At 46.1% G+C, this 12,534-nt stretch overlaps 2 protein-coding genes across 2 annotated transcripts; both read right to left on the bottom strand.

Annotated features, from left to right (window-relative positions):
• Nucleotides 1-968: 968 nt before the first annotated feature.
• Nucleotides 969-2,223, bottom strand: LOC139831568 (uncharacterized). Its single transcript, XM_071820873.1, has 2 exons — nt 1,334-2,223; nt 969-1,226 (listed from the first exon to the last, which is right to left on the bottom strand). Exon 1 carries the CDS (start codon nt 2,208-2,210, stop codon nt 1,482-1,484), a length of 729 nt encoding a protein of 242 aa, XP_071676974.1. The 5' UTR covers nt 2,211-2,223; the 3' UTR covers nt 969-1,226; nt 1,334-1,481.
• Nucleotides 2,224-3,654: 1,431 nt separating this feature from the next.
• Nucleotides 3,655-7,029, bottom strand: LOC127302515 (uncharacterized). Its single transcript, XM_051332979.2, has 3 exons — nt 6,769-7,029; nt 6,449-6,654; nt 3,655-4,005 (listed from the first exon to the last, which is right to left on the bottom strand). The coding sequence occupies exons 1-3, from the start codon at nt 6,859-6,861 to the stop codon at nt 3,753-3,755; spliced, it is 552 nt and encodes a 183-aa protein (XP_051188939.1). The 5' UTR covers nt 6,862-7,029; the 3' UTR covers nt 3,655-3,752.
• Nucleotides 7,030-12,534: the final 5,505 nt, after the last annotated feature.

Here is a 12,534-nt window from a genome sequence, read left to right as displayed (position 1 = left end):
TCTGGACAATAGAAACGATAACCTTTTGACTTGTCTGGATAGCCAATAAAATGGCAACTTACTGTCTTAGGATCTAATTTCCCAATGTTCGGGTTAAAGAGTTTAGCCTCAGCTGGACAGCCCCACACTCGCAAATAATTGAGTGAAGGTTCTCGACTAGTCCATAACTCATATGGTGTTTTAGACACCGACTTACTAGGAACTCGATTAAGTATGTGAATAGCGGTTTTTAACGCCTCCATCCACAAACTAACCGGTAAAGTGGAGTAACTTAACATGCTTCTGACCATATCCATCAGGGTACGATTTCGTCTTTCAGCTACTCCATTCTGCTGAGGCTCGCCCGGTGTAGAATATCAAGTAACTATGCCATGTTCCTGTAGGAACCTTGCAAAAGGTCCAGGAACTTGGCCATATGGGGTGTGCCGACCGTAGTACTCTCCACCACGGTCAGACCTTACTATTTTAATCTTTATGCTATGCTGATTTTCTACTTCAGCCTTAAATATCTTGAATTTATCCAATGCTTCTGAACGCTCTTTAATTGGATAAATATAACCATAACGCGAATAATCATCCGTGAATGTTATGAAGGAATCATAGCCATCCACAGATTTCACAGGAAACGGGCCGCATATGTCCGTATGAATTATTTCTAAGACTCCTGTGCTTCTTTTGGCGCCCTTCTTTATGTTCTTTACATACTTTCCTTTAATGCAATCGATGCATTGTTCTAAATTCGAAAATTCCATAGGCGGAAGGATTGATTCTTTTACTAAGCGTTCTATTCTCCCCCTCGAAATATGGCCTAAACGACAGTGCCATAATTTCGAAGAGACTTCATCAATTCTCTTCCGCTTATTATTTTCATTCAGGGATGTAGAGACATTCTCATTATCAGCGCTTAAAACATTCACATTCTCATCACAAAGTGACAATAAATAAAGCTTGTCTTGTCGGAAGGCAAGACCAACAATCTCATTATTAAACTTGATCTTACATTGACCATCACCAAAATGGCAAGCAAAACCATCATCATCTAAGCGCGATACACTTATTAAGTTCCGATGCAAAGAGGGTACATAAAGCACATCTACTAATAAAAGTACAAAGCCATTAGCTAATACTAATGGGAGATCTCCAATGGCTTCGACTTCAGCTTGGACGCCGTTTGCTACTTTAATGCATCTTTCTCCTCTTCGCAGGGTCTGTCTCATACGGAATCCCTGTAATGAATTTGCAACATGAACAGTTGCACCTGAGTCAATCCACCAAGTAGATTTTGCATAACTTAAAAATAAGGATTCATCTACAAATGTAATTAAATCCTCACCTTTCTTGCACAGATGTTTCAGGAATGCCACACAGTCTTTCTGGTAGTGGCCCTTTTCCTTGCACCACTTGCAAGTGTCCTTGGCCACCTCTTCATGCGGCTGGTGATCTTGAGCCTTGCCATGCGGCTTAGGCGGAGGAGGATTCCACTAAGGTTTCCCTTGTGGCTTGGAACTCTGAAAACTCTGAAAGTTCCTCTTCTTGGTTGGGCTTAGGTAATTGACAGAATCACCAGATTGCCCCTTGATCCTCTCTTCTTCTTGCACACACATGGCAATCATCTTCTCAATGGCCCACTTTTCTGGCTGTGCATTGTAGTTCACAGCAAAAGTCTCAAATTCTTTTGGGAGTGAGGCAAAGATCAGATGGATGACGAACTGTTCTGGAAGCTCCATCTCCATAGACTTGAGCTTGGAAGACATATGGCTCATCCTCAATATGTGATCCCTTACTCCACCATCAGTGTACTTGGTAGTGACAAGCTTTCTTATGAGAGTGCTAGCATAGGCCTTGGAAGACCCAGTAAACTGACTCTCTACCTTTTTCAGGTACTCACTGGCGGTGTCGCACTGTGGGATTGCTCCCCTTATAGCCTCCAAAATGGAGCTCTTGATCACCATCAAGCACTTTCTGTTGGACGAGTCCCACTTAGCACGATCAAGATCGTACTTCATTCTTTTTGGTCCATGGTCAAGAACCCTTTTGTTGAAGTCATCTTCACTTTCTTTGTCGCCCCTCACGGGGTCCTTAGGTTCTATGGGACAAGCCTCTATCAGTGCCAAGTCGAGGTCAAGCAAAGCAAGCCCCATCTCAACCTTCTCTCGCCACGAGCCATAGTTCCCTCCATTGAGGGGCTCAATAGCCGAGATAAAACTCATAGGATTTCCTGAAACAAAATTTCCATCAAAATGAGTTAATTCAACGTTGTTCAAATTAAAACATGGCACTTCTCAATATTAATTCTACATCACCATTGGGCAGAAATAGAACCAATAATGATAATTCTGAATCTTGCGGAATAAAATTTTATTAACAACGTTGGTCATTAAATAAAATCATCATACTCAAAATTAACTCTCATTTCCTAATTCAATTTTCCCGTTGGTTCCAATTAAATTAGGAAACAATAAAAAATGACTTCAACTTAACTAACACAGCGGAAACTTAACTTAATTTTCGAACTTTAACCCACAGGAAAAAAATCATATCTCACATTTATTCTTATTACTAAACTATTTCCAGAAAATTGAAACAGAAAACAATTACTGGAAACAAAAACAGGCCAAAACAGCCCAGATGGGCCCTGTCTCTATCTCTCTGTTAAAGGAAAAACAGCGTGGAGGCCGGCTTGGGCCCGCGTCGCTAGATGGGCTGAGCCCAGCAACCGGCCCGGCCTCCCTTCCTCTCCCTTTGGCCCGTGGAGAGGCACCGGCCGACTCCTGACCGTCGGATCCGATCGGACGGCCGCGCGCTGCAATCGGCCGCACAAAACCGGGCCGGGAGCCGCCCCTCAAACCCTAACCCTCACTTTCCTCACTCTCCTCCCTCTGCTCCTCTCTAACGCCCGACATCCGGCGGCGCCAAGAAAAACGATGGCCACCGGCCCGGGCCATCGCGCGGAGGGAGATGGCGGCGCCGTGGCTGACCCTCTCGCCGGTGCGCGCGTTCCCCTTGCGGGTGGGCACGCCGCCGTCGAGCGGATTAGCCTCGGTGCTATACTGGTGGGTCGGGGGCCCTTCTTCCCGGAGCTTCGCCGGTAAGTGGAGGCCGGCAGGTGTGCCGCCTCCCTCTCTATTCTTTCCCCTTATTCCTTATCTCTAACTGGTTCATCTCGGGATGATCCGATCTAGGGTTAAGATCTACAAACTAAATCTCTCTGTTTTCGATTCTATCCCGTATGGTTTCTACCTCAACTAGATCAACAAACTAGACATGCTCTGATACCATTGTTAGAATTCTAGTAGGATCTCTAGCTGTTGCATCTAGCGAGTAATCGCATCTAACCGGGACTAGCACTAGAGAGGACAACAGTGGGGTTCATACCGTCGGGCTTCGTCGACGAGGAGCTCGCCATGGCGGCGACGGAGGGGCGGCGGTGATGTCGGTGGAGCTTCCCGCCGCTACAGCGCCTCACCAGATCGGGTGGCTTAGGGTTTGTATATTGGTGGGGAGGACGGCAGCGGACGAACCTTGGCGCCCGTGCCCCGGCCCCCACCTCTTTTATATGTGGCGCTGGCGACAGGGGCCCACCAATCAGACGTGGTTGGGCGCCCCCGATCAGGGCGCGAGATAGGGTCGTACGACCGTTGGGTCGTACGTGGAGATCAAACTAACATATATAAATAAAATGTAATAGCATGGTTATCAAAAATGTTGCAGCAGTAGTGCAGTACATGGTTTGCCAATGTATTACAGCAGATTCACTGAAACCGGCTCATGCCAATGGCAGCCTCCGGTCGTTGGTAGGACCCCCGCGACTTGGAGAAACAGTAGTAGTATGACCCGGTGAGCACACCAGTGATCAGGGCAAAAGCCGCACCGGCTCCGAATGTGCCCCGCCGCACCGTCTCACAGTCCGGTGGGTTTTCAAATATCACTGTGCGGTAACCAGTGTGGTAGGCGGACTGCACCAGCCCAGCCAGCAAGCACGCCTCTGCAATGATAAATGTCAACCTGTTCACAATAATCGAAAAAAATCAGTATCCATTCTGCTACATGCATGAATTGTATGGTTTTCCAGATTGAGTGTTGAAGGGTGAGCAAATATCCATTGAAACATATATAAACTAAACTCTATGTTTTCGAAGATAGGTTAAGTTAAAGCAGTTGTAATTATGCAAACATCGATCTAGCGACAACAGAAGTCCCTAGAACCTTGAGAGGTGTAGTTTTGAGCTTGTGCAGGTGGCATCCTGGTGGATCAGTGACCAAAATCACAAAATTCTTGACATGATTTGTGCTGCAGCATGCTGGTGCATGTGGAAACTAAGGAATGATGTTCTATTTCAGGGAATCCTCTAGGTAAATTCCAATTGCTATGACGAAGGATCTCCAGGGCACAGCAAAGATGTCTTCTGATTTGCATGCACTCAATGTGAACTATTAGGACCGATGCATGTAGGTTCTTAAAGCAACAATCCCAAGGATTATTGTGGAGAGGACGAAGCAGTGGAGGGCTGAATGCTGTTTGCACGAATGTGGAAGTTGTGGTTGATAACTTGCCGTTATCAGCATGTAATCTCAATTCAACAAATTCTCTTAGCTTTCCGAAAAATAGTCTGGTTATTTTTGGCTGGGTCAGAAATCTGCAGCTCCCCACCAGCTTCATGTGTAGTATTGGTTTCATGCAGGCAATCAAACGGAACCAGAGCTGCCAGAGCAATGCCTTTTCATATCTAAAAGTAATCCCAAGAGCCAAGTGAGTAGTCCAAAACATAAGAATGGGAACCTGAAGTATTCTTAACCAACAGATGCTCCTTGAGTAATTGACCGAGTGTGTCCTTGAGTCATCATGTGACATCATGTCAGCGATTTTTTTTCTCAAATATGCAGGCGTTCAGCGAATTTTTGTATTAGAACACGAAGATCATAAAGTGGCAAATACAACAATGGTCAAGGCTTCACAATGACCAAAGAAAACAGATCACGAGACACAAGAAACAAAGAAGGTTTTATACAGCTGCCAGGCCCCTTTGGCCTAGTAGAGCAACTATAACAAAACTAAGTGTCCCGTCACCACACATGCTTTTTCAGCACGAGTACACTTAGTAGCCAAAACTTGTTGACTGGTATGCTCGCTAATGACTAAATGTGCATCTGGACTCCTCTTTTTTTTGCGAGTAATCTGGACTCCTGTTGATTATGACCAATTCAAGATAACCACTGTCTGATGACCAAAGGTACGTGTACAACGTAAGACCATTTCCAACAACCAATTAAACATATTACTAAACAAGTGCTGCCTACATTTCATTATAACCAGACTCAGATCCCTCTGATCTTCTGAAGGTTACACTACACTAACAGCTGTACTGTAATTATGCGCCCATGTGCAAGTCCATAGATAATGCATATGCCAAATCAATCATTTATATAAATGTCACAAATACAAAACTCCCTGAATATCCTATCAAAACAATAAACGTTTAAACAAAATCTCAATTTGGTTATCACAATCGGAAACCAATCCTTTGGATTCTTTTTCGTACAAGTGTCCTTTGGATCAAAGGAATGGTGCTACAAATTCCTACGTTTTGATTTCCTGTGGCCTAAGGCACCCACTCCAACCTCTTTTTCACACCCATATGCTTTGGGTTGAGACCTAAGACACTATTCCTCTGTTCTATGCAAGCGGTTATTGCTGTAATTTTTGCGTCTTTGGCACACCTTTATTTTGCACTTGCATTCCTTTTCCTATTTCTGCTATACAAACAGACCCTAAATTCACATCTGAACTCTACAAGGTGACCAAAAACCCCCCAAAAAAGCTGATCAAATTTTGATTTGACAAAAACATGGACCACCTAGGAACCGTTAAAAGGTTTGCCGGTCAAGTGGTCTAAATGAAGTGCATAAAACAAGGTCTAGGTGTAACTAAACGGTCCTCCCAGAAACAACCACCTGCTGAGTACTGACTAGCAACTTCCACGAAATTCCACCATGATTTACATGTGAAAGGCACAAAAATGTGCACATGTACTCCTTGAATAGTTGGACGCAAGTACTCCTAACCGCGTCTACAACGTCCCAATTCCCACAAGGGCCTTTTATTTTCCTTGAAAACTCCTGACTGGACAAGATTATAAAGCCTCAATTTAAGCATAAATCATGACAAAAGCCCCGTGAGGATTTGGTGCATCCCTGTCTAATCAATGGGGGTTTGGTTGGCCAAGAACATGGAGGGGGTGGGTGCAGTTGTTGTTCCGACACGCTTTCCTACGCCCGACTCTCTGACTTTTTCGTTTCTGGTAAGCTTAAACATGGTAGTGAAGAACAACGAGAAAGGTGAAGATTCCGACTAGCGGGGCCCGCACGTCAGCGTCACGTGGAAGTCAAGGCGGCGCGGCGAGCACGCAGGGGAGGAGAGAGGAACTGGGGATGGATCGAGAGCACCAACCAGGAGGAGAGGAAGAGCATGAGCGCGCAGCCGCGCGCGCCGCCGGGGCGGAGCGCGGCGCCGCAGCAGAAGCAGCGGCTGGCGACGGCGGCCACCACCTGGCCCACGAGCAGCAGGGCGAGCGCGGCGCCGCCCATCCCCGTGGACGCGTCCGGGTGGTAGCGGCAGTAGGTCCACTCGTTCCTCGCGTCCGTCTCCAGGCTCGCCTGCGGCGGCGCAGAGCAGCAGCAGCATCAGCACATCCGTGTCGGGCGGAGAGCTTATTAGAGAGATGGAGAGGGAAGGGGGTGGATCGCGCGCGCAGATCGGGCGGGGCGTACCGTGGGGCGGCTCTGCTCGGCGCCGATGGCGAGGCCGAAGGCGACGAGGTCGACGAGCAGGATGGCGGCCAGCACGGTGGCGGAGCCGGCCATGGCGGGGTTGGCTGGCGCCACGAAGCTCACCGATTGCTTGGTCCGAAATTTCAGATTAGCGCGTGTTCCTGTCGGGTTCGGGGCAGAAGAAGACGCGGACAGGATCCAGGGCAGAAATGGTGTCTTCGCCCTTTGGTCTAGCCAGGCTCAAGCATAAATAAATAAACAACAATGGAATTTGAAGAAGCAACTCGGTAGCGGTACTCGGACACCCTTTTTTAAAAAGGTCGTGCTGATAATCCTTCGGAGGATCCAAAACCCCGAACCTCCAACTCGTGCGTTCCACACGTGTCCCGTCCCCCGTCCTTCCTCTCTAAAAAAAGCCCCAAAAAGGCAACGAGAGAGTCCTCCCGCACATGGTGCTGCCGCACAGCCACTCTTTCACCCACCCCATGATGTCGTCGCTACTCCCGTGACCCACGGCCGCTGCGTCGAGGGTGGGGGGGGGGGGGGGGGGGGATGGGAGCACCACCGACGGACGATAGGAGCATCGACAGCCGGTCGTGGGAGCATCCCCGCCAGGCCGTGGGAGCAGCGCCCGCCGCGGCAGTGCCGACCATCTGTGGGAGCATCGCTAGCCGGCTGTGGGACCAGCTCCCGCCGCTTGTGGGAGCAGCGCCGACCGTCCGTGGGAGCAGCACCCGCCGCCCATGGGAGCATCTTCGCTCGCCCTAGGGGAGCATCGACGGCCGCCCATGGGAGCATCTCCGCCCGCCCTAGGGAGCATCGATGGCCGCCATGGGAGCACCATGGGAGCATCTTCGCTCGCCCTAGGGAACATCGACGGCCGCCCATGGGAGCATCTCCGGCAGCCGTAGGGAGCATTGACGGCCGCCCTGTGGGAGCAGGTTCGCGTCGCTCATGGGAGCCGCGTGATGACCCACAAGTATAGGGGGTGTATCGTAGTATCTTCGATAAGTAAGAATGTCGATCCCAACGAGGAGCAGAAGGTGTTGACAAGCAGTTTCGATGAAGGATTCACTGTAAATGCTCACAGACAAGTATTCAGGGGGTTTTGATGTAGCGGATGAATAAAGTACGAGTAAGTAAAGTGCGAGAGTAACAATTGCAGCGAGTGGCCCAATCCTTTTTAGCACAAAGGACAAGCCGGTTTGTTTACTTATAATGACCAAACGTTCTTGAGGACACACGGGATTTTAGTCTAGTGCTTTCGCTACATACGGCTAATTAATCTTCATTGTTTTGATAAGTGTTGTGTGGGTGAACCTATGCTAATGTACCGCCCTTCCTAGGACTAATACATACTTGTGATTATACCCCTTGCAAGCATCTGCAACTACAAGAAAGTAATTAAGATAAATCTAACCACAGCCTTAAACTCTGAGATCCTGCTATCCCTCCTGCATCGATATACCAACGGGGGTTTAGGTTTCTGTCACTCCGGCAACCCCGCAATTGGCAAACGAGTACAAGATGCATTCCCCTAGGTCCATAAAGGTGAAGTGTCGTGTAGTCGACGTTCACACGACACCACTAGAAGAATAACACCACAACTTAAATATCATAACATTGAATATTACTCAACCATACTTCACTACTAACATTTAGACTTCACCCATGTCCTCAAGAACTAAACGAACTACTCACGAGACATCATATGGAACATGATCAGAGGTGATATGATGATGAATAACAATCTGAACATAAACCTTGGTTCAACGATTTCACTCAATAGCATCAATAACAAGTAGAAATCAACACCGGGAGAGTTTCACCTATCAAACAATCAAGATCAAACCCAAATTGTTACAGCGGTGGCGATGTGCAGCGGTGGAGACGGCGGTGATGATGATGGAGATGATGATGATGGTGATGGAGATGCTGTCCAGCTCGATGGCGGTGACGATGGCGTCGATTTCCCCCTCCGGGAGGGAATTTCCCCGGCAGATCTCAGCCTGTCGGAGAGCTCCTTTCTCTCTGGTGTTCTCCGCCCCGCAGAGGCGGCTGTGACTCTTCGCGACTTATCCCCCCTAGCTTAGGTTTTCGGGACGAAGAAATATGCGAAGGAGAGGAGGCCAGAGGGGGCTGTGGGCCCCCTCCCCACATGGCGGCGCTGCCAGGGCAGGGCCCGCGCCGGCCTGTGAGGGGGGCCCATGGTGGCCCTCCTCGGCTCCTCCTTCTGGCTCTCGTCATCTTCTGGAAAAATAGGATTTTTCATATAACTTTCGTCAATTGTTGATCTTCCGAAATATTGCATTCTGACGGCGCTTTTTCCAGCAGAATCCTGACTCCGGTGCGCGATCCTCCAATAATCATGAATCATGCAAAATAGATGAAATAACATAAGATCATCTCCAAATATGAAATATATCAATGAATAACAGCAAATTATGATATAAAATAGTGATGCGAATTGGACGTATCAACTCCCCCCAAGCTTAGACTTCGCTTGTCCCCAAGCGAAACTGAACTCGGTAAACAAGACCACATGTTTATGGAGTGAAGAGTCGATAAATAAAATACGGACAAGAAGCATCATATTCATTCACACAAGACATTCTAGTAAACAACTTCCTCATATAATTCAACTTGAAACAAGTATAAGGTAATCACAAATAAAGGTGCATAAGAAATCATAGCTGGTGATGGCAAACTTCATCCTTGGTCAAAGAACAGTTAACAGGTTATACTTATCTATCGAGCAGCGTTCTTATGTTAAAGTCTATATGGCACAACTTGCATACTCAATCATAATAATCTCCTCATGATCATTGATAACTTTCAAAGCTATATTCATTCGGATAAAACTTGTACTAAACAAGGAAGAGTAAAGGACATGATGAAGTAAATCACAATATAATGGTTTGATCACAACAACACAAATGCTTGCTTAAGATGGAGGGAAATAGGTTTACTGACTCAACATAAAGTAAAAGACAGACCCTTCGCAGAGGGAAGCAGGGATTAAATCATGTGCTAGAGCTTTTTCAGTTTTGAAATCATATAAAGAGAATAAAAGTAAAATTTTGAGAGGTGTTTGTTGTTGTCAATGAATGGTAGCGGGTACTCTAACCCCATTTGCCAGACAAACCTTCAAAGAGCGGCTCCCATTTTTGTTTTTGTTTTTGTGTGGCACTCCTTCCAACCTTTCTTTCACAAACCATGGCTAACCGAATCCTCGGGTGCCTGCCAACAATCTCATACCATGAAGGAGTGCCTTTTTATTTTAGTTTTATTATGATGACACTCCTCCCCACCTTTGCTTTCTCAAGCCATGGCTAACCGAATCCTTCGGGTGCCGTCCAACAATCACATACCATGGAGGAGTGTCTATTTAGGTTAATTAATTTGGGACTGGGAATCCCATTGCCAGCTCTTTTTGCAAAATTATTGGATAAGCGGATGAAGCCACTAGTCCATTGGTGAAAGTTGCCCAACAAGATTGAAAGATAAAACACCACATACTTCCTCATGAGCTATAAAACATTGACACAAATAAGAGATAGTAAATTTTGAATTATTTAAAGGTTGCACACGAAGTATTTACTTGGAATGGCAAGAAATACCATGTAGTAGGTAGTTATGGTGGACACAAATGGCATAGGTTTGGGTTGAGGTTTGGATGCACGAGAAGCATTCCCTCTCAGTACAGGTTTTTGGCTAGCAAGGTTAATTAGCAAGCATAAGAGTCAAGGGAAACAAACAAATATACATGTGATAGAAACAATCATGCATCTTCCTTGTAAGCACAAACAATTTTAACTTCAGAATAATAAGCTATGAGCTAACAAGAAAAGAAGACAATGAAACAACTACATGTATTTCTCTTTTCTACTTAAACCTCAAAGTGTTATTGCTATTGACCAATGCTAAGTTTGCCAAAACCAAATAGATTTATTCAATGCTCCCAAAGTGATACCAATACTAATAACAAGATCAATCATATAATAAGGATTGCAAACTAAAATAAGATGTGCAATATGTAAATGATAAGACTTCTCATTAATATTTCATAACGATAACTCACACCAAGGGATACATAGACAACCAACTAAAGGAGAGATACTTCCACACTGCAACCCATCTTATATGATAACTTCCCTACTCATGATATGACACTACTTGATAGTAAAAAGTAAAAGGTAGTGATGATGTGATACCGCGGCACTCCCCCAAGCTTGGAACAAACCAAGGGGATGCCAATACTGATGATGAACTACTCCTTTGGCGATGGTGGTGATGAATTCTCGACAAGCTTCTCAACAAGCTCCTGAAGCTCATCAATCTTGTACATGAGGTTGCGGATCATCTCCGAATTGTGCTCGACGCGATTAAGAAGTATATCCGACGGCGAGTCCCGGTTCTTGGAGTTATTTCTCCACCCTTCAGCTTCAGGCTTCATCCTTCCTGCAGTGTTAGAACGATCTATATCCCAATTGCTAGGCAATGCTGCCTTGGGAGTCTTTTCAATTTGACTATTGTAAATTAGATTGCGGAAGGGGTGGTGAGTGCCTGAAGAAGATGTCTTTGGAGCTAGGTAATGACGTGGGACCCTTCCTCCGGTGCGAATTCTTGCGCTCCTGTTTGCACTAAGAGGATTATCCACCACCTCGATGCTTGCGATGGTAGCACGCGGGTGTGCGCGCGAGTCTTCCTCCACTTCTTCTTCATCTTCTTCCTTGACGCTCTCGTCCACCTCTTCCCACTCGGGATCTTGAATAGCCTCATCCGAAAGCCCCTTGCCCTTGTTCTTGGAGACCATGGTGCTTCTAGATTGAAAACAGATCCTGGCAGAAACAGCTCGAAACAAAACACGTCGAGAAAATGATATACGGACCTCCAGGAGTCCGGGGGATTATATAGCAAGAATTTGTATGTCATAAGGAAAGTACCAGGTCGAACCAGAGTCGGAGAGAGGCGACGAGGCGGCCAGCTCGTAGGGCGGCGCGGGCCAAGGCCTGGCCGCGCCGGCCTATGGGGGCATGCCCTCGTGCGTCTCCTCCACTCCGTTTCGATCTCGTAATTTTTCATATTTTCCAAAAATACCAAAAACATTGTTCGGAAAGTAAATTGCAAACTTTTTATTACCAGTACTGTTACCTATTCAAAGTCGAGTTCTGGCGGACTGTCAATTTGACCTTTAATGAAAGCCTCCGGTGTTTCCACTCGAATAACATCAACATCTACATTGTAAGAATCACCTGAGATATAATGCTTGAGTCTTTGTCCATTCACCACTTGTGTGGCATTGCCTTGGAGAGAGCTAATTTTAATTGCTCCTGAACGATACACCTCCTCAACAACATATGGTCCTTCCCATTTCGAGAGTAATTTCCCTGCAAATAATCTGAGACGAGACCGATACAATAGGACTTTATCCCCAATATTAAATTCTCTTTTGATAATTCTTCTATCGTGCCATTTCTTAACTTTCTCCTTAAAGAGTTTAGCATTTTCATAAGCTTCACTTCTCCATTCATCTAGAGAACTCAATTGCAGCAACCTATTCTTACCGGCTAGTTTAGGATCTTTATTTAGTTCTCTAACAGCCCAATAAGCTTTGTGCTCTAGTTCTAAAGGTAAATGACAAGCTTTTCCATAAACCATTTTATAAGGTGACATTCCCATGGGATTTTTATAAGCAGTTCTATAAGCCCATAGTGCTTCCTTCAATTTACTAGCCCAATTCTTTCTAGTTTTATTAACAGTCTT

This window comes from Lolium perenne, chromosome 1 (genome assembly GCF_019359855.2).
Source record: "Lolium perenne isolate Kyuss_39 chromosome 1, Kyuss_2.0, whole genome shotgun sequence".
NCBI classification, from domain to species: Eukaryota; Viridiplantae; Streptophyta; class Magnoliopsida; order Poales; family Poaceae; genus Lolium; species Lolium perenne.
This window is presented reverse-complemented; position numbering and strand designations above follow the sequence as displayed.